At 36.2% G+C, this 26095-nt stretch overlaps 1 protein-coding gene across 2 annotated transcripts; it reads right to left on the bottom strand.

The window, feature by feature from the left end:
* Positions 1–16484: 16484 nt before the first annotated feature.
* LOC110630198 (protein SAWADEE HOMEODOMAIN HOMOLOG 2) lies at positions 16485–21515 on the bottom strand. Of its 2 annotated transcripts, none has more exons than XM_021777562.2 (9): positions 21306–21515; positions 20233–20318; positions 20093–20138; positions 19841–20018; positions 19627–19702; positions 19432–19483; positions 18953–19096; positions 18736–18855; positions 16485–16952 (listed from the first exon to the last, which is right to left on the bottom strand). In XM_021777562.2, the coding sequence occupies exons 1-9, from the start codon at positions 21357–21359 to the stop codon at positions 16698–16700; spliced, it is 1011 nt and encodes a 336-aa protein (XP_021633254.1). In that variant the 5' UTR covers positions 21360–21515; the 3' UTR covers positions 16485–16697. The 2 variants fall into 2 exon arrangements, with proteins under 2 accessions (XP_021633254.1, XP_021633253.1); XM_021777561.2 differs by having other exon boundaries at positions 16485–16929; positions 21306–21514.
* Between the last annotated feature and the right edge of the window lie 4580 nt (positions 21516–26095).

The raw sequence follows: 26095 nt of genomic DNA, 5'->3' as shown, positions 1-26095 counted from the left end.
CCAACAGACTAGACTCCATATGGGTGATTGTGGACAGACTGACAAAATCTGCTCACTTCATCCCGGTCAGGAGTGGCTATTCTATGGACAAATTGGCACAAGTGTATGTTGAAGAGGTAGTAAGGCTGCATGGGGCTCCAGTATCAATAGTGTCAGATAGGGGACCCCAATTCACCTACAGGTTTTGACGGAGCCTACAGAATGCTATGGGCACTAGGTTGGACTTTAGCACTGCTTTCTATCCACAGACTGACGGACAGTCAGAGAGGACCATCCAGACTATAGAAGATATGCTCAGAATGTGTGTGCTAGATTTTGGCAGTTCTTGGAGGCAACACCTACCTTTGGTGGAGTTTGCCTACAATAACAGCTATCATGCTAGCATAGGGATGGCTCCTTATGAAGCTCTCTATGGGAGGAAGTGCAGGTCGCCTGTCTGTTGGGAAGAAGTAGGAGAAACGGCTCTTGCAGGGCCTGAATTAGTAGAGATCACCAGCAGAGCAGTGCCCGTTATCAGAGAAAGGATCAGAAATGCTATCAGTCGGCAGAAAAGCTATGCAGATGTCCGCAGGAAGCATGTAGAGTTTCAGGAGGGGGATATGGTGTTGCTCAAGGTGTCTCTTATGAAAGGGGTGATTCGTTTTGGAAAGAAAGGTAAGCTAGCTCCACGGTACATCGGACCCTTCAAAATCTTGCAGAGGGTTGGGAATGTATCGTACAAGCTAGACCTACCTGCTTCGATGGAGAGAATACATCTGATTTTCCATGTTTCCATGTTACGAAAGTTCGTGTCAGATCCGGGCAAGGTTCTTAGTGAGCCAGATGTAGAGATCCTAGGAGATCTCACCTATGTTGAGCAGCCAGTGCGGATCTTAGACACGCAGATCAGAAAGTTGAGGAACAAGGAAATCCCGATGGTGAAAGTCCTTTGGAATCACCACAACATAGAAGAATGTACCTGGGAGACACGGGAGTCTATGCTCCAGCAATACATTCACCTCTTCTAAGGTTAGTGTTTTTGTTTTTATGTGCTTCCTTGTTGTTATGTGTGTTATGCCATACTATGTTTGTTGCTGAACATTCGGGGACAAATGTTCTTAAAGGGGGGAAGAATGTAATACCCGGCTAGACTCCGACATCGAAATTCCAACTTTCCGGCAGAATCTCCGTTGGAATCCGAAATTCCCAGACGTCGGAGCCTTCTAGAAGGGTAGAATATGTTTTCTAAAATGTTTTTATATGTTTTGTGGTTTTACCAAAGAAAGAAAATTGAGTTTTGAAAGAAAAGACCAACGAGAAAAAAGCTAGGTTCGACCGCCGAACCTCATGATCGGCCGTCGAATATTGGCCTCTTGCGGAAATACCTTTGGCCCCCGAAGGTGGTTTGGCCAGCCACCTATAAAAGGCCCCTTGTCCGAAAATGGGCGAGTTTTCTCTCTCTATTTTCGGGCATAGGTGAGATTTCGCCCTCCTTTGGTTGATTTTGTGTTTTCCTTCAATCCCTCTAAGTTTTGATGAGTTTTTACTTTGTTTTAAAGATTTTTGAGCTAAGATCAAGGTTTTAGAAGTTTGGAGACCTTTGGAGACTTATCCTCCTAATCTCCAAGTTTGAATCACATCTCCTTTCGATCTTCAAGAGGTAAGTGTAGATCCATACCCTTTTCTATGTTTTAAGAAAGTTTTAGGGAGTTTTAAGGGTGTTTGATGCATGTTTTAGCTAAGTTGTTATATGTTAGGGTTTATGTGGGTTGTTGATTAATGGATGTTTAATGTGTTGAATTGTGTGATATGTTGGGGTTTAGGCTAGTTTTATACCCCTATATGCTTGAATAAGTGTTATTGCATGTTTTAGCATAGTTGGTTGCATGTTGGGAAATTTTGGGTGGCTGGATGAGAGAGGCAGAATCGGATTCTGCTATTCTAGAGAACCCAGGTTCGGCCGCCGAACCTACCTGTGGAGGCAGTTTTGGCCGCTTAAACTCGCCCCCGAAAGTTTGGACTTTCGGCTCTGGAGGGGAGTTTCGGCCGCCGAACCTACCCCCAAAGGTTGTGACTTTCTGATCTGTGGAAGCCTTCGGCCGCCGAACCCTGCCCCCGAAAGTGCCTGACTTTCGGATTTGTAGGGACCTTCGGCCGCCAAACCTACCGCCGAAAGTCTCCTGCCCAGCCTTCCTTTACCTATTTTGCATGCATGTTTTATGATGTTTTAGGGGGTTTTTGGGAAGTTGTTTAGAATCATCGTAGAGTATGTTTGGTCCCTAATTCGAGTCCACCTGTGTAGGATCGGACCTGAGGAACCTAGGAGACCAGCAGTGAGATAGCTGCTTCAGAATCAGTTGAGTTTTAGCCAGAGGTGAGTGGAACTAAACTAACCTTTTTAATTCAAGAAAATCAAATGTTTTAAGCATGTTCATGCATCATGTATATGTAATAGGTTGGTTGCATTAGATTTCACGAATATGCTGCATTGCATAATTGGTTGTTGATGTGGATGGACAACAGGACGACCCATTAGCCCTCTAGATGTTATGATATGTAATGAAAGACTAGGGTTGCCATTCTACGCCCCTGGCACACAGCTTATGTATGTAAAGAAGTCCTGAGGAGCTCCTTCGAGGGTCGGGCATAGAGTAGAGGGATTTTTGGGTCAGTCCATCCTTGATGTGTATTGTCTGTGCTGTGACGCATTCCATTCGAGCATATGATTTTTAATTTGTTTTATGTTCTGCTCACTGGGCTATAGTAGCTCACCCCTCTCCCCCTAACCCCCAGGCTTGCAGGTTAGAGTTAGATCAGGAAGTCATCAAGGTTGAAGGTTATGTTTGTGTAATAGATTAGTAATGGACATGAAATGTAAAATATTGTAATGTAATGTAATGCATTGTATTGAGGATTAGTATTGTGCTTGGCCCTAATGTCAGTTGTAATCCCTTTGGTACATGATCTTTATGTAAAATGTTTTATGTTAATGATATTTATATTGATCCAAGCTTGATGTATGAGATGTGACCCTACTAGAGCATTTGATGAGGGCTCTAGTATGGGGTTTTCGGTTTACAGGATTTGATGTATGTACAGGTCAAGCTTGGTAAATGAAAGGTTTAAAATTTTTATGAAAATGTATGATCATGTATGGGATTTATCAGGTATGATAGGATGTATGTTAGGCTTGCTACGGGTTCCAGCGACCTTAAGTCGATCTGAATCCTAGCGCAGGTAGCGGTCTGGTTTTTGGGTCGTTACACCATGGACTTCCAATGGCTACTTGCATTTCTCCTATTGTACTCGGAATATTTGCGTGTACCTGGCATCTTTGACACTTTTGGACAAGTTACTTTGCATCCTACATTATCATTGGCCAGTAGTATCATTGTCTAAATGTTTTTCGGGTGATTGTTCAAACTCCTTTGTGGCTCCCGCAATCACCTTCATGGACGTCTTTTAGGATTTTCTAGCATTTCTCCTCTATCACACATCGCAACCACGGTTGTGTGGAGGACCTTATGTACAACCAACCATCAATTAGTACGTACTTGAAAGATTTTCTAATTATTTATTTGGCTAATAACTCCTCCGCCAAAAGGTCATCTTGTGTCAATAATTTGTATATAGGTGTCATCCATGACTCTCCTTCTGCTATAAGAAAAGATTCTTCCATTTCTGTCATTGGAGTATGCAATTCCTCGAACTGGAAGGGTTATGTTATATGATGTTCACCTATTGCCGCCATCTTGACTAATAGATCCACCTCTTCATTGTTACCTTTAGCTACTTGGCGAAGTTCATAGCTGTCTTGTCTTCCCTAAATTTCCTTCATTATGGTCCGGACCTTCTCCTCATATTTGACAAGGTTTAGCTATCGGACATTGAATTGTCCCTGGTACTAATTGACAAGCAATTGTGAGTCACTCAAAACAAAATATTTTTTGATATCTAGCTCTTTGATGATTCTTAGACCATTATCACAGCCTCGTACCCTGCTACATTGTTGTTGGCTTTAAAGGCGATCTTCGCCGCATATCGAAGCTTTATGCTAATTTGGGATTGCAGAAGAATCCTGATTCCTGTGCCCCTAGCTCTGCAAGCTCCATCTACTCAAACCTTCCATTCTTTTATGGTTTCTTCAGAGGACTCCGGGAGTTCCAGCGATGGGGTCATCTCTGTCACGAAAATGACTAGGACCTGGGCTTTTATGGCCTTTTTAGGAACATACATGATCTCTAGGCTGATAATATTACTGCCTAGGTGGACAATCGTCTTGACAGCTCTGGTCTGTATAAGATCTTTTGCAAGGTATAGTCGGTTCTAACTTCTATGGAGTGTGACTTGAAGTAAGGCTGCAACTTTATGGCTGACATGGGTGATGCAAATGCCAATTTTTCAAAAGGAGGATAATTCAACTCCGCCCATTTCAAAACTTGACTGGCATAATATGCGGGCATTGTTCCCCATTGCTCTCTCGAATGAGTAGCGAGCAAACTATTTCCTGTGTCACAGACAAATAGAGGAATAAAAATTTGCCTTTGACAGGCGGGCTTAGCAATGGTGTGTTAGTGTATATGCCCTAGGCCATTATCTTGGACCTTTTTATATGTCATTTTGGTTATTAATAAAAGAGGTTTTTATTATCATTATTATTTGTTTGCATGCTACATAATAATGATTCACATCCCTGGTTACTTATTATTATGTTGATAATAATAAAATATAACTGGTATGATTATTGATTGATAATCATGAGATGGTTATGTATATGTTGATATAATTCAATAATCATAGATACTTGTTAGAGAACAAAGTATTGGATGGACCCGCATTGAGATCACTACATGGGTTATTGTCATAAGTGAATCTCAAAGTAGTTATGTCTTAATTCTTTGACTTGAGATTGTCATAGTTTCCAACATAAGGACTATTATGTTTTTATATAACCAAACATTGTCTTTAATCGGACAATCATAAAGGTTATGATTGAGCATGATAGAAATTATGTAAAGGATAATGAACAATCAAGATAGAATTTGTCCCTCTCTAAGAGAGATATCTTCTGGGCCCCTCGATAAGTGAGACTGAGAAATGCATAACCGTGCTCAAATGAATTAATAGTGTGATCAATATCATTTGATCTTATCAGTATACTTAGAGATTGAGAAATCATAAGTTTGAACATTATAAGTTTGACATTGACCATGACTTATGTTCAAACTAGATATCGTGTGACAAAGGGATTAATTCATGTTCTATTTATTAGACTTTATCGGACTATTGATCCTCATATTAGTTGGGTAGTCATAAAGTCTTGCTAGAGACCATTTATGACTTATGGGCCTTATGGGACTGGGCCTATTGCCAATTAATGTGAGCCTATTGGGTCACACACAAAAGAACGTTGTTGATGTGCTATGTCATATTAATGAGCTAAAAGCCCAAAGCCCATTAATATAATTAATAATAATAAAGTGTTATTATTATTAATCATTTATTATTATGATATAATAATATTTAAAAGATTTACAGTCTATCTGTAACTGTTACAGATAAAGGACTCTATCACATAAGACATTTGAGTATCTGCGAGATTGTGATAGTGGGTTATGAACACAACTCCTTTTAGGAGTTGTGGGAAAAACAAAAGACTGAAACATATAAATACTCATTCTACGAATTGTGGAATGGACATTTTGAGAAAACTCAGTCTAAAAAAAAATTGCAGATTGTGGAGCACATAATCTATCTATCTATCTTTGAGAGAGCTAGCACTCTAGAAGGATAGAAAACGATTGTGTGGATACCATAGAGGGTGTTCATTTGAAAAAGCAGCACCATCAGTCTAACATTGTATCTTCTCGACGAGATTAATAGGTTAGTCTCATATCCTTATTGTGAATTAAACGAAGCACTCGGATTCTGAAAAAAGGAAATTAGAGAAATTTTATTTTTCCACTGCGCCTTTGGGTTGCAATAATCTCGGGATATCTAACACGGTGGAGAGGATAAAAAGGCTTTTAAATTTTCAAATACCTCTACACACTCTTTTCCCTATTCAAACTTACATTTATCTTTTAAGGCCTTGAAGAATGAGAGTCATCTTCTTGCTGAACATGATATGAATCGGTCTAGGGTGGTGATTCGCTCATTTAGCTTTTGTATCCCATTCATGGTCTTGGGTGCTTCTATGTCTTGGATAGTATTGATCTTTTATGGGTTTGCCTCTATGCCTCTTTTCGAGATGATATATCCTAGGAATTTCTCAGCCTTTACTCCGAAAGTGCACCTTTTCGGGTTCAGTTCTATTTTCACTTTGTCCAGGACATTAAAGACTCTTCGGATATCCTTCGAAAGTTCTTCCAGTGTTCGGTTTTTAACTGCCATGTCATCAACATACACTTCAATGATAGACCCTACCATATCCTTCCAACACCAACCTTTGGTACGTAGCTCCTGCGTTTTTTAACTCAAAAAGCATTACATTATAGCAGAAAACTCCCTCGTCTATTATGAACACAGTCTTTTCTGCGTTCTCGGCATCCATCATGATTTGGTGATACTCCGAGATGGCATCAAGAAAAGAGACCACCGCGTGGCGTGAGGTTGCGTCTATTAATCTATCAATGGATGTCAAAGGGTAATGATCTTTTAGACATGCTTTATTTAGATCGATAAAGTCCACACACATTTTCTACTTCTCGTTAGCTTTCTTTACCAAAATTGCATTGGCCAGCCATATGGGATACTATACTTCTTTTATTAATCCTGCACTCAAAAGTTTCTCAACCTCCTCTTTGATCACCTGCTACCTCTGTGGTGCAAACTTTCTTTTCTTCTGTTAGACTGGTTTGACATTCTTGTGGATAGATAGTTTGTGAGTGACAAGAGTCTACACCTGTTACATCTTTTGAGGACCAAGTGAAAGTTGATGCCCAACTTTTCAATAATTCTACCAGACGAGACCTTGGTTTATTGGATAATATTGTGCCTAAGGCGTACCTTCCGCTCCTCTCCTATCTGGACCTCCTCTATCGAATTTGTCGCTTCTGATTTTATATGAGATTTCAATTTTTCTAGCAAGTCAATGGGCATGATCGCTTTCTCGAGACTTTCTGTTAGAGGTCCTTAACCTTATTTGGCTAACATCAGATAGCCTTAAACCACTACTATGCCACTTGGAGCTAGAAACTTAAGATACATAGCATTCATGTTAATAATAATACCGTGGCAGTTTAGAACTAGACGGCTGAGTATCCCATTGTACTTAAATGGGATATCTACCACCACAAACTCTATGTATAACTCTCTCCTATATTTCTCAACACCCAACACTAATGGGAGGTTGATAGTGCTCAATATTGCCATGGTCTTATCTCCCAATCCTATTAAAGGATAGGAAACTCTAGTGAGACTGTTTTTATCTAAGTCCAACTTGTTGAAAATATTTAAAATGAGAAGATTAACAGAGTACATGTATCCACAAGTATCCGCCTTACCTCATATCAATTCAATAGGATCTTAACGATCAAGGGATCATTTAGAAAGAAGCCTACCGCCTTATCGACAGGATTGAACCTTACCTTCTGTTTGGTCTATGGCTCCTGATGGATAAAGAGGACGTCTCCAGCCTCGCGTTTATTTTTTCCATTACCTTTATTAGGTCCTCCCGTAATGACATGTACTATTCTAGCCATTTTGAGAGTGTGGGAAGATGATAGAAAATCGGTCATGACCCGAATGAATAAAGGAGATTCAATGGTTTCTCGGCAATGGAACCAAATGATATAGCTGAGAATTAAATTGATGACATGGCCAGTATGAAATTGAGTTGCGATCGGCTAGGTCCTACAAGAGAGACAACGTGAGGTGGTGGTGGATGCCCACAACAGCCACTCCGATGCTCAAGTCAATAACTAGATGGGAGAAAATGTAAAGAAATGCTTCGAATTTTAGTGTTCAAGAATAGCGTACCTTTTTCTCTTTAGTTCTTCTCCCTTTATACTGTAGAGATTAGGATGAGTATGGTATTTCTCTAATAATCCGGCAGTAATTTAGCCATTTGCTTGATATGGGACATTGCTAGCTATTTAGGTGGAAACCCTACAATCATAAGTATAATGGAGATATGTCAGGTCGTGTTTGATAACGTTAACTTCACCAAAGACTCACCTTGTTGAGGGACAGGCGAGTCTTTTAGTGATAATTTGGGCGCTAAGGTGTTCGGTTCTCCTTTACTTTGGGACGGACCGCGTCTTCAGCTTACCAAACCATTACCACGTACACCTATCTCGTGATGATAGCTCATGGCTCATTTTAAGCGATCGTTATGTAGCATCAAGAATGCTTTAGGTGAAGCAGTTTGGAATATTTTGAAATTCCTAAACATAAATAGAGTTATTCAAAGTTATGAATATTGTTATATCGATTAGGGTTGTAAGCACCTAAGAGGTGCTCAAGAATGTTCCTTTAAGTGCTTGCTTATTCTTCGGCATGTTTGGAAATTTTTATGTTTGTAAATAGTGCACTTGAAAGTAAGTCTAATATTTCTATTTGGTGTTCAAGTAAGTCTAATATTTCTATTTGGTTTTCAAAATAAATTAAGTATGACGAGATAAAACTAAAGATAAATCGTAATTTAGTCTTTTTAATTTAATAAAATGTCTATTTTAATCTATGTATTTTTAAAAATCTACAATTTAGTCTTTGATAATTAAAAAAACTATAAGTTAGTCTCATCTTTAAAATTAGAGTTAACCTACCATTAATTTTTATGAAAAGAATCAAAATATTCTATAAGTAAAAAATTCAACTAAACCATTGTTGTTAAAATCGAACTGATCGATCAAAATGATTTAATTAAAAATTGAATCATGGTTTGATTTGGTTTAAGCTATTAACCCTCTATTTAGTAGAATCGAATCAACTTGGTGCGAACCGGCCGGACTTTAATCAAATCAATAAACTGAACAATTTGAATTTAATTTTCTAAATTAAACTATTCTCATTTAATTAAAAAAAAACACTTGATTTTAATAGGAATTGGAACCCGCAACTACCCCAAACTCAATATATTTTCTTAACTAGTTAAATAATTCTTTCACTTTAATACACTTCCACTTAAAATATATATGACACAGTTTAGTTTGATTTTCAATATTCTTAAATTATAAGAATATATTTGTAAATGTTTATAATATTTAAAGATTAATTTATAAAATTATAATGATGTTTTTTATGAATAATTATAATATTAAAAGTTCAATTCACACAAAATATGAAACTTATTTCTAAATATTATAATTACTTAGAGATTAATTTATAAAACTAAAACAACTCATTTCAAAATATACTTAGAAATTCAATTGTAAAATACAAGGATTTAGGATTAATTTTAAGATTTTATCTCTAAATAATTATAAAATATATAAATTAATTTGAAAAATTATAGAGACTTTATTGAAAATTTAATAAAACTTCTGAAACTATATTATTTTAGATTAAAAATATATATTAAAGGGTACTTTAGTCATTTTCATTAAAGTGAACCGTAGATTAACTGATAATTTGATGATAGAGACTAATTTGTAATTTTTTCAAATATCAAAGATTAAATTATAGGATTTTAAAAATTAAGAGATTAAAATAGATATTTCATTAAATTAGAGGGACTAAACTGTAATTTATTTTAAAACTAAAAATAGAAATACATGATGGACTTAAATGGAATTATTAAAAAAGTGAGGTGCTTTTTATGAATATATCCTAAAGTACTAGGATTAAATCCTACTACCCATAAAAGTATTTTCCTATTAAATTAGAGAGATTGATTTGATTAAAAAATTATAATAAAACTATTTTCATTTTTAATTCACTGAATACTTAGCCGATTCACACCTGTTTATACTAGTTGTATGATATACATGATTTTGTACTTAAATTGAATTGGAACATAGTCCAATTTCCGGCTAAACTGGACTGATTTATCGGTACGGTTTAATTTTAATAATTTTGGATTAAATAGATTTTATAATATATATATGATTTTGTATTTTAATTGAATTGGAATATGGTTTACGTTTTAGTTAAATTGATCTGAGTTATTGGTTCGATTCGATTTTAACAATTTTGGATTAAAATATAAATATGTAAATTTTAAAAGATAGAATCAATATAAGCCATTGGATTAAAGTTACCTAAGCAATTGTAGTCATCCATGTGTTAACGAAAGGAGATAAAAAGAAAAACGAAAAATGGATTAAAAAGCATTTTATCTTCTTTCTTTTCTTACCTTGGTCAAAACGTTCCACCATAGCCATTCATACTTTCATCTTTCTTCCAATTTTCCATCAATTGTTTCCATGAAATCAGAAGTTATTTTCATCCTAACATGTTCCTAAGTTAAAAGACTAAAGAAAGAGTCACAAATAAAGAGAAATTAAAGAGAGAAGGTTAGGATTCTAAAGAGTTTAGTGAGAAAAGTTAAGGAAATTGAAGTCTAAGGCATAAATTTATGTTTTTAAATATTTTTAAGCATTCTTATGTTGAATTTTGTATTAAAATGACATTACATTTCCAAGTTGATATAAGTGAATCATATTCAAAAGGAAAAGAGAAAGCAAAAACCCAAAGAAAGTGCTTAAATCTATTTTGAAAGAATTGTGAAAAAAAAAGTTTGGTGTTTAATGTTTTTTTAATTTTCTTAGTTAGAGTTTGTGTATGTTTGATGATAAAGAACTATTGAATGTTTAGAAATGTTATTTGGACTACATAATGAATTTAGAATATTTAATTGAAATGTTATTTGTACGAATTTAGAAGTATTTAAATGGAAGAAATACTTTGTTCTCAGGGGTCTGGGCTACTCTACAAATTCTTTGTCTTGGACGGCCATGAGTACTTCGGCTCTAAAAGCGTTAAGTGGGGTGCGCTTCTTTGGGACCCACGGAGGGAGTGGCCTTTGTTCCACGATCCGAGGAGGGAGAGGTCTTTGGTACCTTCGTTCCCAGGGTTGTCTGTAAGGCTCAGGCCTTTTGCCATGTTTCCTCTCATGCTTCTCCGGTCTCCTTTCCTTCATGGCTTTTTTCTTACCTACCGCTCCCTTGGCGAATCGGCTTGTCACTAAGGCATCATCCTGTCTTATATACTTTTCAGCCCTCTGCATCAGCTCGGCTAGTGAGGTCGGAGGCTTCCTGCTTAGTGAGCCGAAGAACTCAGCAGAGGTCGTTCCCTTCTGCATGGCCTCCACCGCACTTCCCTCATCGAGCTCGGGAATTTGTAGAGCCTCCGTATTGAAACGAGTGACGTACTCCCTGAGCGATTCGTCTCTTCTCTACTTGATTGTTTCCAGGTAGCTCGTCTTTCTATCCGCAGGCACCCCGGCAATAAACCGGCTGATTAAGCGAGTGGCCAGATCTCCAAAACTGCTGATACTTCCAGCCTCAAGGTTATTAAACCACGCCCTCGCTGGCCCCGAGAGCGTCATTAGGAATGCCTTGCACATCAAGGCGTCTGACAGAGTCTGCAGCTCCATGAAAGTCTTGTAGTTGAGGACATGCTCTCGTGGGTTTCCAGCTCCGTCATAAGCCGTCATTGATGGCATCGTAAACTTCTTTGGAACAGTCTCCTGCTGTACCTGCTTCGAGAAAGGTGAAGAAGTGGGCAGGAAGGTTTGGCTCTGATCCTTCTTTCCCAGCTCGGCCAAGAGCTGCTCTCTCAACTTCTGTAGCTTTTGGTCTACATCCTCATCTTCCAGCCTGGGTTTCTTCTCTAGGTGGTATTCCTCCTCCTCTGCTTCACTTCTCGTCCACTTGGTTGTTCCGGCGGAATAGTTGTCAGCCTCATCATTCTCTATCATCTCCCTCACCCTCCTTCCATGGACTCGAGCCTCCGGTTCTTCCTCTTCCCCGGCTCTTCTCCCTCTTTCTCCGGTACCACGGCTGCTGGTTTGAAGACGGTCAAGGGCAGGTTGGGGCTCATTGGTTTGGGGTTCTTCTACCACTGGGAGTGTATTTATCGGGGTGTTGAAGCCCCTTTGTTGCATTATTTGCCCCAACCAGTAGGCGGTGTTCTGCAGTTGGAGGGCCATTGTTTGAAGGTCCTGGTTGGATAAGGTAGCGGTGGGAGCATTCCCTGCCAAGCTTGGCGAGGGATGGAGAGGAATGGGTGTTTGGTTGTTTAGTGTTGTAGGGCTAGAAAAGGAGAACTGCTGCCCCTCTTGGGCAGAGCTCAGGTCATTTGGGATGTTAAGGTTGCTTTCATTGTGATTAGCCATCGTGGATCTCAGTGGGTTTTGTTAAGAGTGGAACTCCGGTGATGAAAAGATCTCCTTCGTTTCCCACAGACGGCGCCAATTGATGATCTGAGATCTAGAAAATAGGGTTTACAATGGGTTCTGTAAAACTGGAAAAAACTTAGACCTAGAGGAGAGTATTTCTCCTTTTATATGTTTCCTTCTGTCTGCTAGTGACGTGCTAACAGAACGTATATCATTGGTCCACCTATCCCTGCTGCGTTGATACGGACGTACGAGGGAATCAGATCTCTGCTCCATGCACAATGGCCTTTGATTCTCCCTGTGCACGTGTAGATGGGCCCACAAGGCGGGTGGATGAATCTTCCTCTTGGTTTAGGGTTGGGCCGGAAGATAGGAACAAGGCTGGGCCCAAATGGGGTCGGCCCGAGGAGCAGTGAAGGCTGGACCGACCTGGTCGAGGAATTCAAAGGGGGGCCTGGTATCGAGGATCGAATGGGCCTGACCTGTTAGTGCAGAGGATGTGTGAGCTTTCGGATGATGGGCCCTTACCGCAGGCTTGGCCCTTGACCGGAATGGAGAAACCCAGCGGGCATCACTCCCTACTGAATAAAGTCTAAAGATTTGGTGCTTTCACAGGAGTTGATATCAGAGTTAAATTCCCATTCAAAATTTATTACTTATTCCTGTTTTTACTAAAATCAAATTATTTATTTTTTTATTAATTAAAATATTAATTAACTTATTCTAATTTTAATTTAAAAAATTAAATCACTGCAAAAAATAAAATATAACTATAAATTTTTATAGATAAATAGTTAATAATTGATAAATTATAATTTATAATTTAATTGATAAATTTTATTTTATTTTTTTATTATTTTGTAGTGAATAATATTAATAATTAAAATTATAGATTAAATAGTATAAATAATTAAAATTATAAAAACTATATAATACATTGTTCAAGTCTAAAATAAAATGAATAAAATTTTTAGCTGATAGATTGATAATAAGTTCTGTTATGATAATAAGAAGTGTATAGAGTAATATATTGTATAAATAGTAATAGTATTTTAACTGATGGTTTCCAACTTAAAATTTAATAAAACAACAATTATTCTCTCTTTTTTCCCCTCTTCTCTTCTTCCTAATTATTCTTTTATTTTTTCTTCCTGCTTCTCTTCTTTTCCCCCTTTCCTACTCCCCTTTTAAGCTTATGTTTAGATATTCCTAATTATTCTTTTATTTTTCCTTCCTGCTTCTCTTCTTTTCCCCCTTTCCTACTCTCCTTTTAAGCTTATGTTTAGATATTTTTGAAGAGCGAAAGAAAAATAAGAAGAAGAGGAAAATATTATTTTTTCTTATTTATTTTCTCTCTGTGTTTGGATGGATGAAAAATAAAAAGATAAAAAAAATGATAATGGATATAAAAAAATAAAAATGTAATTTTATCAAAAAGTTATATGTTTTGTTATTTTCTCTCCAAAATGGAGAGAAAATAACCAAGGGAAAATAAAATATATTTTCCTTTCCTCCCCCATTTCACACCTCTTTTATTTTCTTTCCTCCCTACTAAATAAAGCCTAAAGATTTGGTGCTTTCTTAGGAGTTGATATCAGAGTTAAATTCCCATTCAAAATTTATTACTTATTCCTGTTTTTACTAAAATCAAATTACTTATTTTTTATTAATTAAAATATTAATTAGCTTATTCTAATTTTAATTTAAAAAATTAAATCACTGTAAAAAATAAAATATAACTATAAATTTTTATAGATAAATAGTTAATAATTAATAAACCTTTAATAATTTATTTTAACGATCAATTTTTTTTATAATTTAATTGATAAATTTTATTTTATTTTTTTATTATTTTGTAGTGAATAATATTAATAATTAAAATTATAGATTAAATAGTATAAATAATTAAAATTATAAAAACTATATAATACATGGTTCAAGCCTAAAATAAAATGAATAAAATTTTTAGCTGATAGGTTGATAATAAGTTTTCTGATATGATAATAAGAAGTGTATAGAAGAATATATTGTATAAATAGTAATAGCATTTTCACTTATGGTTTCCAACTTTAAATTTAATAAAACAACAATTATTCTCTCTTTCTTCCCCTCTTCTCTCCTTCCTAGTTATTCTTTTATTTTTCATTCGTGCTTCTCTTCTTTTCCCCCTTTTCCTACTCCCCTGTTAAGCTTATGTTTGTATATTTTTGAAGAGCGAAAGAAAAATAAGAAGAGGAGGAAAATATTGTTTATTTTTTCTTATTTATTTTCTCTCTTTGTCTTTGGATGGATGAAAAATAAAAAGATAAAAAAATAGTAATGGATATAAAAAAATAAAAATGTAATTTTATCAAAAAATTATGTGTTTTTTTATTTTCTCTCCAAAATGGAGAGAAAATAACCAAGGGAAAATAAAATATATTTTCCTTTCCTCCCCCATTTCACACCTCTTTTATTTTCTTTCCTCCCTACTAAATAAAACCTAAAGATTTGATGCTTTCATGGGAGTTGATATCAGAGCCTATGATTTACAAGCTCCAAATCCATGTTCTTCTTCTTGTTCTTTCTCTTTTATTCTTTTTCTTTCTCTTCGTCTTCTTATTAAATTCTAATTTCTTCTGCTCTTCTTTCTACAATTCTTTTTCTCTCTTTCTTGAATTTCTTGGAAATATCGAGACTCTATTCACTTTCCCCTCTAATTCTCTCTATTTCTCATCTTCCCTATGTTCTTCTCTATTTCTTTCATCCTTCTTATTCTTTCTTTCATTTCTATTTTTCTCAACTAATCTCTCCCTCATATCTATTTTTTTGGTTTTCCGTAGGCATTTTTCTATCCTGTAGTTGACAAATTCTGGAAAATATTAAGGAAATATTTGATCCTTCTCTTTATTTTCATTGCTTTTCCAAATCTAAGGTGTCTCTCTTGAAATTCTTTCATCATTTTCTTGAAATTTCATTTGGTGAGACTGAAATAATTTTCAGTCCCTGGGTGTTGAATTATGGCTAGAATAGTGATGGAAAGGGCAGCAAAACTTGAGGAACAAATACAAAGTTTCCAAGAAAAGATACAAAAGGATACTGAGAAATTCATAGGAGAGAGGAATGAAATGGAGGAGGAAATGAGGCAGTCCACTATACAACACAATGCATTATGATAAAATTGCAAATTTTTATGATTATTGTGATGAAGGATAAGGGCATACGAGTCTACAGCAATAAGGATGAGTTGGCTCGGTCTGAGAACATTGCTTTTGAGAACAGAGTTGCCTACTTCCTAAGATTTCTTTAATTATTAGCAAAAGATAGAGGAAGAAATAGAGAAACCTCTCGAGAATGGTTGTGGAATGTTTTCTAAAGGGTTAATTATTAACAATGGTTCTAGATGGTGCACTGACCATCCAAGCAATTTGGTACCTTCAGTCAAGTTTGGGATTTAAGATGAAAGAAATTTTGATTTATCAAAATTTCGCAAAGGGAAAAGAGTGTTCTCATTGTTAAGAATGTTTTGATGTAAAGTAGATGATATGAAATTGTATGGAGAAGAACAATGTGGAAAACAATATTGGGGTTTTGGTAATTGTACATGTGGGTTGAGTTCATGTGATCTTTGTATGGGAGATTTTAAGAAGACGGAGCAAGAAGCGTACTCCCTAATTTACAGAAAGTTAGATCTTTTTTTTTTTTTTGTGATCTTTTTTTTTGTGTGCGTGTTGAGTTCATGTGATCTTTTTTTTGTGTGTGTGTGTTTATCCTCAAGCGGTGGGAAATGTTATGATAATAAAGAAAATAGAAGTGTACATAGGAATATGTTGTATAAATAGGAATAGTATTACTCTCTTAATTTTTTCTCTTTTTTTCCCTCTTCTCTCCTTCCTGGATCTTCTTCTATTTCCCTTTCCTGCTTTCCTTTCTGCCCCTTTTCTTTCTCCTGCAGATTTGGTGCTGTCATAACATTATCCTTTTCTCATTGGAATTTCTCTAATCATTACTTACATATGTCTATAATTAAAAGTTAGACAATTAAAAAATAGTTAAAAGATGGGCTATATAATATAATGTCAATTAACAACCAACACCCAGTCATTGAAAGAAGTTTTGATGAACCAAACCTTGGGAGGATTCGCTGTATTAATTCTAATATCTAAGGAGCATATTTGATCAAACATGTGATTTTCTCACCTACTACCTACCCCTTCAACATCTAAATATAGCAATTTAGATATGACAATAAAAATTACATAAAATTGTTTCAAGAATCAAATTTGGACCAAACCAAACTATCAACAAACTACACCAAAATTATACTGAAATTTTTGTTCGTTTAAGTTCTTAGACAGACCTTGAACCAAAATCTAATTGAGAGTGCTGCTGGGAAGAAGAGTAGGATTCCCAACATTAACAGTGTTACTGATTTCAGCAGTTTTTGGCTCTGGAGTCATTTTTTGGGCAGGTAGAGAAATTTTAGCATGAGAAACGGGGCCTGCTGTGACATGAGCATTTTGTTGCCTCTGCACACTTTCGGCAGTAATCCTTTGGATGCTGGTCGTAGAAGGATCCGTACTAGTTTTCTGGTGATCACTGGTTGCCATGTCATTTGCAGCATGAAGTTGCTGCAGCCTGTAGTCTGTTTCAGGCCTACGACAGACCTTTCTGAGTGGCACAATTTCCTGAGGATCAAAAGATTTGACAACTAAACAATTCACAATGTCACAAGATGCATTGTTATGATCATTTAGGAACCAACAGACATCATAGAAGATTTACAGAATGCATAATCATTTGGATGCCACTAGTGCTGAATGCGTTATAGGAGTATAACACTAAGAAAACTATTTTTGCACTAATAAAAAGGTGCACAATCCACTACAGGTATATTTTAGGACAACAAGCAAAATGAGTGATCAATTACCATGATGCAGACAAGGGAAAGCACACTTAATTAGCACGTTTCACACTACTGTCATTTTATGTTGCTTAACACAGTTAGAATGTGGGTCCCACTTAATAAAATTTTTAATAATTAATTTAAAAGTATATTCTGAATAATAATTATTAAAATTATTAGTAAATTACTTTTAGATCCTTCAAATTTTGATTATTTATGAATTCATCTATTTATTTTGACAATTTGATCCATGAATGTTGCAATCATTTACAAGTAGCCTCTAAATTTGACATGTTAGTCTGCTCAATCAAGCCTCATCTGGTAAGGAAAATTCAATCATCCAGAAAGCCACCATCTCAGATTTTATCACTTTATTGTCAGCTCCATTATCCCAAAAGGTCCATCCCTCTGTCGCTATCACCTCACTTCCGGAAGGTCCCCCCCCTTTCCACTGCTTTGAGCAAGTCCTAGATCAAACATAATCTTTAGGAAAATCACTCCCAAGCAAACAAAATGTCAAGTTGATCTCAGCCGGAGATCAATGAATGCTATTAAGGTTATATTCATGTCCTTTGATGTATCATTGAAGGGTTTGACCTCAGCATATGTGGGAAAGCTGGTGTCATTAAGGGCAAGAACAAGAAGTTTGATAAATTGGAGACTTTGTGCCTTGATTACTGCACCCATTCCACTAGCCAACCACAGATCACAGAGCCCTTCCTTGGTTGCGCCCACAATGATGTGTCTTGATGGTATGACTAATTAATTTTTTGAGGTGATTCCAATGGGAATGATGACCGTTAATTTGTAAAAAATAATGTTCTGCCAGACTTGGCAGTGAAAGGGATTTGAACGGGTTAGGAATTTGCTGAGATGAAATTCAAGGGAACAGTGAAAAATGATAAAGGTGATGGCTGGGCCAGTCTGTGGAGGGAAACAAATGTAGAGAAGGAAAAGAATCTGGAGTGGGAGAGGGAGAGGCACAGCAGCACAGGTGAATCTAGGGGAGGAGTGAGAATAGGGTGAAATAAAGAGTATGGAGAAGTGGAGGATGAAAAATAAAGAGTATGGAGAGGGCGGGCTTTTTCCACAAAATTCTTGTTATGTAGGGCCTACTTAATTATTACGGTTTCAACACAGAACATTAACCCATCAAAACAAGTCAAAGTTAATGACCAGCCAAGTCAAAATTTGTGTTAACATCTTATCCAACATGGTAAATAAAGAAGGGCACTGTCGAGTACTTCACCCCTATGCAGAGATGACCAAATGTGTTGATGCAGGACAAACTGTTAAAACCTACAGTCCCCCCCCCCCCCCACAACAAATGCAATAATTCCATTGGGTTGAAGGAGGGGGGGTGCTAAAAGCACCAACACCATTTGCCACAAAACTGAATAAGAGGATAAACCCATCACCATATCGAAATAGAAGTTTTAAGTTCTTACTACCAGACTAAAAAAAGAGGGGGAGTAGAGCATCCTAAGGTCTCATTGCCCATTGGTTATAAACTTTCCCTAAGACTATTCACATGGGGCTTGCGTTGTAGGGATTAAAGAAAAGGAATAAAGAAGAAACAGAAATTTACCTCAGAAAGGTCATGATCATAACGCACCAAAAACCTACAACGGCAGCCTCTTATATCATGCCTCCGTCTTTGTGCATCAAGAACATGTGCATCAAAGTAAAGAGCCTGATCTTTACCTTCCTAAATATTTCAAGAGCAAAAACAAAATTCTCAAGATAAAATCCTTATAAAATGGTTTGGTAGACCATTATTCCCATTTATGAGTAGAAATTGCCACCTGAAAACAGAGTATGAGATCTCCAGGAAGAACTGCAACACATTCTGATGCTTCACATGGAAGGGACCGCTGCCTGACGTGCTTGCGAATATTAACCCACTCATCCTCATCTGGTCCAAAACCAGCAAAGCGAACCAATACTTCCTGCAATGATCAGCATCATCAGAAAAGAATGAGTAGATAATTGACTTAAAAACCAAAAAAGTAGCCCACAACCAACAATAAAGGGGGGGGGGAGGAACGAACTACTGTTCCCAACAAGAAAAAGCCATTAAAACTTAGAAGCAGAGCATAGCAAGATTCACATCACCATCCTAAAAGATCAGTAGATTGTAAGTTTTGGCAGATAAAAATGGTAGTTTTCACTATAGGACTACAGATATTGGTAGGACCAAGAATTATCCAAAATCAGTTATGCAGTTATGCTTAATATTTTCTTCTATGAATATTTGAAAGGAAAAAAAAATCTCAACTATTACCGGATCTCCGGTGTCCAAATGTCTATGGGACAGGAAGGTCCCAACATCATACCTGACAAAGAAGATAAACATTTCAACACAGATTTTAGTAATATTCTAACAGACATAAAAAAATGAAGACAAAAAGTATCAAGAAATCAAAGAATTAGTATCTCATCAATTGAATTTCCAACCTGAATGGTGCGAAATACTCACCATGCCCCATCCCTTGCAGATTTGGCTTCAAATTCTGTGTATGAAATTTCTGTAATAACCCTTCCTGCAGTAGAGACTGCTCAAGAAGTGATAACAAAATAAGTTAAAGAATAACAAGCTTCTAAGCATATACTTAAAATAATGACTTATTTCAGCATTGTCCACGGGGAATGCATATAGTTGTTCCTCAATCATTTTCCAGATGATGGTCAACCTGAAGGAGCAACCGTTGTTGTAGAGACAGGAGTAGGAATAGAAGCAGCCACAGGTTGAGGCACACTTCGAACTGGAGCTGATTCCTCTCGAGCCATAGGAGTAACATTTAACTTCACAGGAGCCTTACTTGATTTTGCCCTTATTGCATAGCGTCTATTTTGGAACCAATTCCAAACCTATAATAATAATTCAATTAAGAAATAATAAGTGACTCCTCATTTCTGGGGGAAATGCAATAAAATATCCTCACTTGTTTCATTTGCACGACGATCTTCCCTTTTCGTTCTGGAGATTCACTATACGAAACACAAGCCCCATGATTGTAATATTCATGCTAATATGAAAACGCGGCCAAAAACTGACGTTCTCAAAAGAAAGCAAATTGGATACCTGAACTTTTCAGCAAGAGCTACCAAAACTTCTCTAGCTGGCATCGTATTGTGATGATCTTGCAAAATACCTTCCATCTCCATAACCTGTGCAAACAAGGTATTGTAGCGTGCATCATTTGAAGCTTTAAAATGTGACTAAAAAAATCATATTGCCACATTATTTCAAGGTTTAAAATATGGATAAAGTATCATATTTAATATGCATTTCTTAGAAGGAAAAAAAGGGTTCCCTTCCATTGTTTTAAAAATAAATGAAAGTTATTTTCCTTGAAAATAGCTTAGTTATTTCCTTTGACCAAGAAAACATTTTTGATCGAGCAATTTTCGGATGGACATTTTCAGAAAAGTTTTATCTGTGAAACAAAGGAATGATTTTTCGTTTTTCCCCTTTCAACAATTTCCTATTAAATTCTTAGAGAAGTTTATTTCTCAAATCAGCATCTCATAATTCAGAACTGAACTCTAATGATAAAAGAACTCTGAACACTTTTCAGACTTGGATGTTCATGGAAAATACCCTTTTTTTTTTTGCAAGACCAATAAAAGAATAATGAATATTCAGATACTTTTAGTTGTTTCCCTAACTTGAGGTTTCCATAGAAGAAGCATTACCAGCACCATTTGATATTTTATCAGGCACACCCTAAACCTTTCAAACCCCATAAACAATTTAACTTCAGAAAAAAAAAATGATAATAATAATAATAATTGAGGGCCAAAAGTACACACAAGCGACATTGACAAAACCAGCATAGCCCTAACATCCAGAAACGCCAAATATCAACTATAGAAGGGGAAGAATGATAATTTAACAACATTATTGAAATTGAACACGATTGGCATTAGAAGTTCAACTCAACACCAAATATTAAAGCTAAACACGACCGAAAAATCGACACCCAGAAAATAAAACAGATAAACACAGCAATGGAATCGAACCATATATTAATTTCTACACTAAATTCAAATGTTAACCTCCTCAGAAAACCACATGCAAATTACAAATATATGTTATGCATGCACAGATACATGAAGAAATTGAAAGAAAATTGGAGAAGAATGAGAACATACCTCATTGGCCATGAAGCGAAAGGCGGGGCCGCCATTACTGGGAGGTCGACCCATTACTGCTATCAACTGAAATTTTAACGGCAGAGAGAATCCAAAAGAATTGGCTTATTGTAAGAATTAGATTGTTATTTGCTGGGGGCAGTATCTGTTTTGGATTAGACTTGAAAGGATTAAGAAGTGAAAAGGGGAACCGCTGCTAAATCTATTATCTATTTCTCCCTCGATATTATATATTTTTTAGTAAATTATTTTGATGCTTACGTATAATTAATAGTTCATATTTTTTAAACTATACATTCTTTTTTTTTTTGAATAAAAAACTATACATTCTTTTGTAATTAGGTTTCTTTCATTTATTCTTGCGTTTAAAATGTAAAAATATTTTTATTATAATCTTTAAATTTTAATATAATTAATAAATTAATTTTTATATTTTTAAAATTGATTTTTTTTTTCTCTCAAAGATTCATTCTCTATAAATGGGTACGCTTCTTTTTCATTTATTTAGTTATTTTCTCTATATATAATTATACAATATGTAGAAGTGAAAAATTAATATTTATTATAAATAAATATTTAAATTTCATTTATGTACATTAACAAAAAAAATAAAAATTAAGGCAATATTATTGAAATAAATTTAATTTTGATAATATTAAATTATTAGATACTAATTTTAAATTTTAAAAAAATAATACTAGAATAATAAGTAATAATATAATTCAGTCATATGATAATGACAATTTAATTTTTATAAAAATAATTATTATAATATCAATTATTGAATAAAATATTTAAATTTATAAGGTTAAAATTATAAGATAATAAAATAAGTATCAAGATAGATATTATTCTTTTAATTAGTAATAATGATATTTAAATTTTTAAATTAGACAATGATGTGGTCGAAATATAATTATGTTGCGATGGGTCAATTTGCAAAAGAAAGAAAATGAGGTGGTTGGCGTCTATACTAATCACTCTATATTCAAGTCAGTAAACTTAATAATAAGGTGAATATAAAGAATTGTTTAGAATTCAAGAGTAATTGTATAAGAGAATAGCGTATCTTTGTCTTTATGATTATTGATTTTTATACTGTAAGAAAATGACATTAATTATAATATTTTTTAAAAATATAACTGGTGCCGACTAATTGATAAGAAATCTCACCGGCTAAGTGATCGGTGATCCTGTAATTATAGACATAATGGGGTCTCCTGGATTGTGCCTGTTAATAGTAATTTTATATCAAAACTCGACCTTTCTTGAGTAAGACGAGTCTTGATGAAGAACCGGATGTCACCGTGTCTGGGTCTTACTTTCCACGGATAGGACCGCGTATCGACTTATCAGACTCTTGTCACACGACTCTGTCTTATGGTGACAACTCATAGCTCACATTGGGTGATTGTTGCATTACATCAGAGGTTCCCCCGTTGTTCTTTGATTCTTCATATTCAAAGATGACAATTGTCTTCACGTTTTAGGGCATGTGGTCTGTTCAGATTGGTCTTCCATGCTCACATCGTTTTGTGTGCTCCTGCCCATAAATGACGATTGCCTTACTTCTCGAGTTACATTTAAAATTTGCCGGCAAAACCCTCGTATAAAAACCCTTTTTCTCTACTTTTGCTCACAATTGATATTTTCGCTTCAAAAAAGACTCAATGTCTCCTTTTTTCCATTCACACTCCCTCGCTTCAAAATAGTTCCTATTTGCTTCCTCTTTATTAGAAATGAATAGGAATACTTTTTCTTCTTCATTTTCCTCTGGTGGAAGTTCTGCCTCGAGCTCTTCCTCTGATGGCTTCTTTTGCGGTCCTCTTTCCGTCGTTCCACTAAGGGCGGTCCATGAAAGTATTCTAGTCAACGACATCCCTTCCGTGGTAACCGAGAAGGATATAGGACGCTTTTATGACCTCTATTGCATTTCTCAAGAAATCTTCCATATCCACGCTCCCTGTAACGACCCGAAAATCGGACCGCTACCGGCGCTAGGATCCAGATCGGCTTAAGGCCGCTGGGACCCGTAGCAAGCCTAACATACATCCTGTATACCTGTTTAATCCCATACATGATCAACATATACATAAAAATTTTTGAACTTTCTCATTCATTTACCAAACTTAACCTGTGCATGCACAACTCATAAGCATAAACATCAAACCCCACACTGGAGTCCTCATCAAATACTCCAATGGGGTAACATAATATATTGTTGGACTTAAATGTCCTAATCCTTGTTTTGATGAGTAATAAACAATTGGTGTGCTACTAATTATCTTCAAAGGTGTTTGTATTGAGCTTGCAGGTTCCCTATCGAAATAAATGAAATTGCTTCAGTCACAAAAGTGAAAAGTGCCTATTATGGAAGCATACCACAAGAAAGGGATAAGAAATTATTTTTGTTTATGCCCTTGTTATATTCTATTCATTGTGAATTTCAAGTAATTAATTGTGATGGCTCAAGGGTTCTTTCTTTTCTAAAAGTTCTTTTAGATATGGCCAATTTTTTAAAGTACTTGACTTTCAAGGACCAAAATGAAATTTTCCAAAAGAAGTGCTTTTGAAATTATTTTTCATCAAAATGAAAGTTCTAAAAATATAGGTTATAAAAATTCAAACGGATTGAAAAATGGATTTTTGTAGCCTAAGTTATGATTTTTCAAAGTTTTAAAGAAGGAGTTTTTTGTGCCCCCAAACACAACCTTCGGCTTCCGAAAGTCAGGGACAGAAACGAAAGTCCCCTATGTTCGGCCGCCGAACATTGACTTTCGGCCGCCGAAAGTGGGTTTTTCAACTAGCCCCCAAAGTGTAACCTTCGGCTTCCGAAAGTGAGGGACAGAGACGAAAGTCCCACACTTTCGGCCGCCGAACATTTAACCTTCGGCCGCCGAAAGTGTATTTTGGGTCTGCCTCCGAAGCCTAAAGTTCGGCTTCCGAAAGAGAGGAACAGAGACGAAAGTCACCCAAGTTCGGCCGCCGAACTATGACTTTAGGCCGCCGAAAGTTCTTTTTTAAAGGAATAGTTTCTTCACCTCAAATGGTTCGGCCGCCGAACTCTAAGCTTAGGCCGCCGAACCTGAGTTTTTCTAGGCACGGTATAACGGTTATTTCTGAACATAAACGGCTCTATTTGCATTTAATGCATCCCAACGGCCATATTTATGATAGAACTATAAATACAACTTGCTTTTGATGTTAAGGGGTTACAACAACCATCTAAGCAAATATTTATTGAGATTACAGCTTTTTCATTCTCTCTCTCTCCCAAAACCTTGAGCCAAAGCATTGATTTCTTGAAAGCTTGATTTGTGTTGTAATTGATTGGCTTTTCAGAGTGAGTAAAGGTTGTTGAGAGATTCTGTTGTTGTGAGTGTGGCATTGAGCAAAGAATTGCTCTTGAGTGAAAAAGGAGATTTGTAAAGAGCAAAGGCTTGCTCTAAGATTGTAAGGGTTTTAATCTTCACCCAAAGAAGATTTGATAGTTATAACGACCCAAAAATCGGACCGCTACCGGCGCTAGGATCCGGGTCGACTTAAGGCCGCCGGGACCCGTAGCAAGCCTGACATATAACCTGTAAACCTGTTTAATCCCATACATGATCAAGAAAATACATAAAATTTAAAACCTTTCTTTCAAACATCCAACTCAACCTGAACATATACTGTACATAGTCATAATCATAGTTATGATCCCTCTGTGGGACCTCAATAATGCCTCAAAGGGCAAATACATCATGAGATGAGTTGGCTTTCATAACATTATAAAACATTTTGATCATGTAATAAAAGGGATACCTCAATACATAATGTCAAGCACAATATCTAATCCTCAATATCATTACACATAACATAACTATAATATACTGAAATCTCTTACATTACTTCATAATACAACTGTCATGTCCACAAACTAACTATTACATACACTCTTCATATCTCTGGCTAACCTCCTGGTCTACCCTGTACCTGCACATCTGGGGTTAGGGGAGAGGGGTGAGCTACAAAGCCCAGTGAGCAGAATAGAGAAAACATATATTAAAATTTCATGCCATTATGTAATGCAACACATCACAACAAATCACATCTCGGATGGTATTGCCACCAATAGTCCTCTACATAGTCCAACTGTGCCGGGACGTAGAATGGGTACAACCGGTCTTTCCCTTAATATAACATATCATACAGTCCAACTGTGCCAGGGACGTAGAATGGGTACAACCTGGACTTCCTCTTACATCGTGCCAGGGACGTAGAATGGGTACAACCTGGACTTCCATACCATATCATGCCATAACATCATCATATCATATGAGGACTAAAGGATCATCCAATGACCAATCCACATCAACATCATAAATGCAATGCAACATATTCGTGAATACTAATGCAAGCAACCTACTATATCTCATGGCATTCATGATGCATGGATCATGCTCAAAATTCATATTTCATTCATTTTAAAACTTAAGGTTTATTCCACTCACCTCTGGCTAGCTCTGACAAACTCTGTAGCAGCTGGCTCACTGCTGGGGTCCTCGGTTCCTCGGGTCCGAACCTACACGGGTGGACTCCAATGAGGGACCAAACATACATAAACATAACTCTAATATACTCCCCAAAAACCCCCTAAAACATCATGAAATCATCACATGAAAACATGCAAGAAATGGCTGAACAGGGCACTTTCGGCGGCACCTTCGGCGGCCGAAACTCTCAGACAGAGGCGAAACTCATGCATGTTCGGCGGCACCTTCGGCGGCCGAAAGTCCCAGACAGAGACG

This window comes from Manihot esculenta, chromosome 13 (genome assembly GCF_001659605.2).
Source record: "Manihot esculenta cultivar AM560-2 chromosome 13, M.esculenta_v8, whole genome shotgun sequence".
Classification (NCBI taxonomy): domain Eukaryota; kingdom Viridiplantae; phylum Streptophyta; class Magnoliopsida; order Malpighiales; family Euphorbiaceae; genus Manihot; species Manihot esculenta.
The sequence above is the reverse complement of the archived record's forward strand: the minus strand, read 5'-3'. Positions and strand labels throughout refer to the sequence as shown.

Coding starts and splice junctions, on each gene's coding strand:
- LOC110630198 (XM_021777561.2), bottom strand. CDS start 21,359: ATGGGTCGACCTCCCAGTAATGGCGGCCCCGCCTTTCGCTTCATGGCC. Junction 19,703..19,840: donor AACAACGGTTGCTCCTTCAG/GTTGACCATCAT, acceptor CTTCTTGAGCAG/TCTCTACTGCAGGAAGGGTT. Junction 16,930..18,735: donor ATGATCATGACCTTTCTGAG/GTAAATTTCTGT, acceptor TTTGATCCTCAG/GAAATTGTGCCACTCAGAAA.